This window comes from Mycetomoellerius zeteki, unplaced genomic scaffold (genome assembly GCF_001594055.1).
Source record: "Mycetomoellerius zeteki isolate Tzet28-1 unplaced genomic scaffold, Tzet1.0 scaffold149, whole genome shotgun sequence".
Classification (NCBI taxonomy): domain Eukaryota; kingdom Metazoa; phylum Arthropoda; class Insecta; order Hymenoptera; family Formicidae; genus Mycetomoellerius; species Mycetomoellerius zeteki.
In genome coordinates, this window is record NW_017256436.1 from 1,698,276 (window position 1) to 1,701,493 (window position 3,218).

Sequence of the window (3,218 nt, forward strand, 5' to 3'; positions counted from 1 at the left end):
TGTTGGTGTGTGTGTGTGTGTGTGTGTGTGTGTGTGTGTGTGTGTGTGTGTGTGTGTGTGTGTGTGTGTGTGTGTGTGTCAATTTAATAAGACGTACAAATTTTGCAAAATCAATAAAATACATTACAATTTTAACATCAATATTATTGAAATATTATATGTATGTACTTTTCGTTTGCTACTGCTAATTACAATTATAATGCTCAATAATCTGCAACATTATACACAAGACACAAAAGCGTTATAATAAATAACATATGTATTGAACGAAGAATACGAGTTATAGTACGCAGCCACGTGCTGCAAGACTAACGTATATTTTCGTGCTGAATCATAACATCCCTTCACCACAGATCAAAGAAATCTCATAGATGGCCCTCTTCCTTCTCAGAAATTAGACCAAAAGTACACATTCCATCAGGTGTCAGGGCAGTTTGAATTAAAAAGCCCAGTTAATGTCATATTTATACCGAAATATCCAAAATTTTAACTATTTTCTGTTTTTTTTAATTGGCCAGTGATTATTATATGTAAAAAAAAATTTTTTCCACACAAGGTGAATTCTTTAAGATTAAGATCTCAGCTAACACCTCTATATGGTGAAATTGTAAAAAAAAATTTTTTTTTCAAGTTATACCAAATTATTTACACTTCAATTTTCAGACTTTTTAAGTTAAAATCAATTTTATTTCTGTTTTTTTCTAAAAACAGAGCACAAAAGATGTCATAATCGAAAAACCAATTATACTATCTTAAAGTACACTTCATGAGCTTTAAAATGGTCACCTATAAAGTGTCGATTCAATTTCTTAAGCCTTTATTATTAACGATCAAAGTTAGAAACTCAAAGTGGAAATATGCATTTTTCAAAAATTAACTAACTTTGAAGGCGTGGTTTTCGTAAAATAAATTTTTCTAATTTTTTTGCCAAAACACGTATTTTAGGTAATCCCTTAAAATATAACATCCGTGTATCTATTTATTTTTTTTGCTTATTTTGTTCAAGTTTCGTCGAGTTTTACGAAATTATCAAAAATTCGTGAAACGTGTTACTTCAAGATGACGTATAAAATATTTAAAATTCTCAAAAAATATTTAAACACATGTACTATGTTGTAAAAATGGTCCTTTTTAACATCCAATTAGTTTCATGCCAATTGCTTTTGTCAATTAAAAGTTATAACCACTTCTAGCGCGGCGCGCACATTCGCGCGAGCCCACTTTCAGCGTAGCGGGTGGCTGACGCAGCGGCAATTGGAGCGTTAGTTAATAAATTCCTGTACACTCAATTTCCATTAAAAAAACAAGTGTCATATATATTTCTTATGTGAAATTTTCCGTTCTTTCGAATGGCATCATTAGTTTTTTGATAAAAATTGAATTTAAAAAGTTATTTGCAAAAAACTGCATTTTTGCACATTCATTGTTAAATAAAAAATTTAGCACAACTTTTCACGCGGACACATTTTGATATGTTGTTCTACACACGTTTCTAAATACGATCCAAAAGGAATCATGAATCGGAGAATTTTTCCGAAGTCAAAATCTAATTTGACTCCCCTAGTGATATCTAAGAGGGGATATAGAACAGTTCATAATGAAGAATGATGATAATTAGATATGAAATAATAAGTATTTATTTTACCTGTCGAAGTTTTCTCTTTATTATTATCAATTTCTGTCTCAGATTCTCCGTTAATAGATATCAAATGTGTTCTGTAAAGTGATAATGGTCTAACGGCATCTATTACAAATTTCTCCGTGGGTTTATAGCTTGGATTGATTTGATCGCTCGACGATGTCGGTGTCATGTAAGTTGATTTTATGTCTGACTGCTTTAACGCTTTTATTATCTATAGAAATTTGAAACACGCGCATCTTCATAAAAATTTATAGAATAATGCATTAATTAAAAAAAATGGGATTATTTTGGAATGAGAACCGTCAATAACTGACTAAAATTATAGTATAAAAGTTCATTTTTAAAATCAATAATTTACTATAAAAAATCGTTATTTATAAAAGAAATTTATAACAAAATTCAATTTAAAACAAACAATCGGCGATGAATCGGTATCGTGAAAATAAGAATATACATATTTTTTTTAAAGCAACAACAAAAATAACTGTTGTTTTAATAAATAAATCTTCAAATTATATATATAATAATAGATTAAGTTTTACGCCTGAACTAATTTGAATCTAAATGCAAATAATTAATTATGCGCCATTTCATATCGAGCAAAAAGAAATGAGATATAATGTTTGTTTTTAGCTTTTAGTTTATAAAATATCAGAGAGTTGGAGAGAGACGTTACTTTCGAACTATAACTAGAATGTCATCATACCTTTATATTATACGGATTCTTGATGACGTATTCGTATTGACTTGGCTGACAGTGCTGCCATGCGCTGAGTGATAATACTAAGTCATTCGGTAGAGAAACTTTTTTCGCATTTTTTAGCTCTTCGATCGGCACACCACACATCGCGAAATGCCGAGCATCATCGTCACCAATCACCGAGAACTTTACGTCTCCGGCAGAGATGGCCACATTCACTATTAATTAAAATTTGTAATTCACAACGAAAAAAAAATACATTTTTAAATCCGCCTTATATACACGAAGCTAAATAATAAGGGGATGCTCCTTTTTTACCGATAAAGCAAGCGTTTATGTTAAATGCGATTTTCTACGAATTAGTTGCACAGAATAAAAATTTCTTCTCCACGATTGAATTATCCGTGCTAATGTACTTGCTTCTGGTGTGTTTTGTGTCCAAAGCTGAGAAAAATAATAAATTACAGATTTCTGTATCCATGTGCTATCAGCTCACCAAACATTTACTTCGTGAAAAAATTATATGCACGTTATATGCTCGAAATGAGAGCAGAAGCATATGTAGAATAAAACGACGAATACAGTCATATCTTTAGAATTGAGTTTTAACGTCTAAATAAAAAGATAATAGCATTCTACGAAATTGTGTATCTAGCGCGTGAGAAATCGACGATGTACGACAGTTTAGACTGTTGTAGAGTAACAAATTAGTTCCTGAATATTAATCCAGATGGTGCTGTGAATGAAGTGTCAGACGGGAAAGACGCGGCCGCTGTCAGCTGTGGTTAGCTGACAGCTAGTGTAACGAGGTTATGACTCTCGTATATCGGACGTCGGTGTTAAGTCCAAGACACAATGCGAGGGAATAGCGATAGC

General features: G+C 31.6%; 1 protein-coding gene across 1 annotated transcript in view; it reads right to left on the reverse strand.

Annotated features, from left to right (window-relative positions):
* The window catches only part of LOC108732196 (uncharacterized), a 30,104-nt gene that overhangs the window by 22,442 nt on the left and 4,444 nt on the right, over window positions 1-3,218 (reverse strand). The window contains 2 exon segments of the mRNA XM_018462876.1: window positions 1,646-1,853; window positions 2,349-2,560. Coding sequence (XP_018318378.1) covers window positions 1,646-1,853; window positions 2,349-2,560 — 420 coding nt within the window.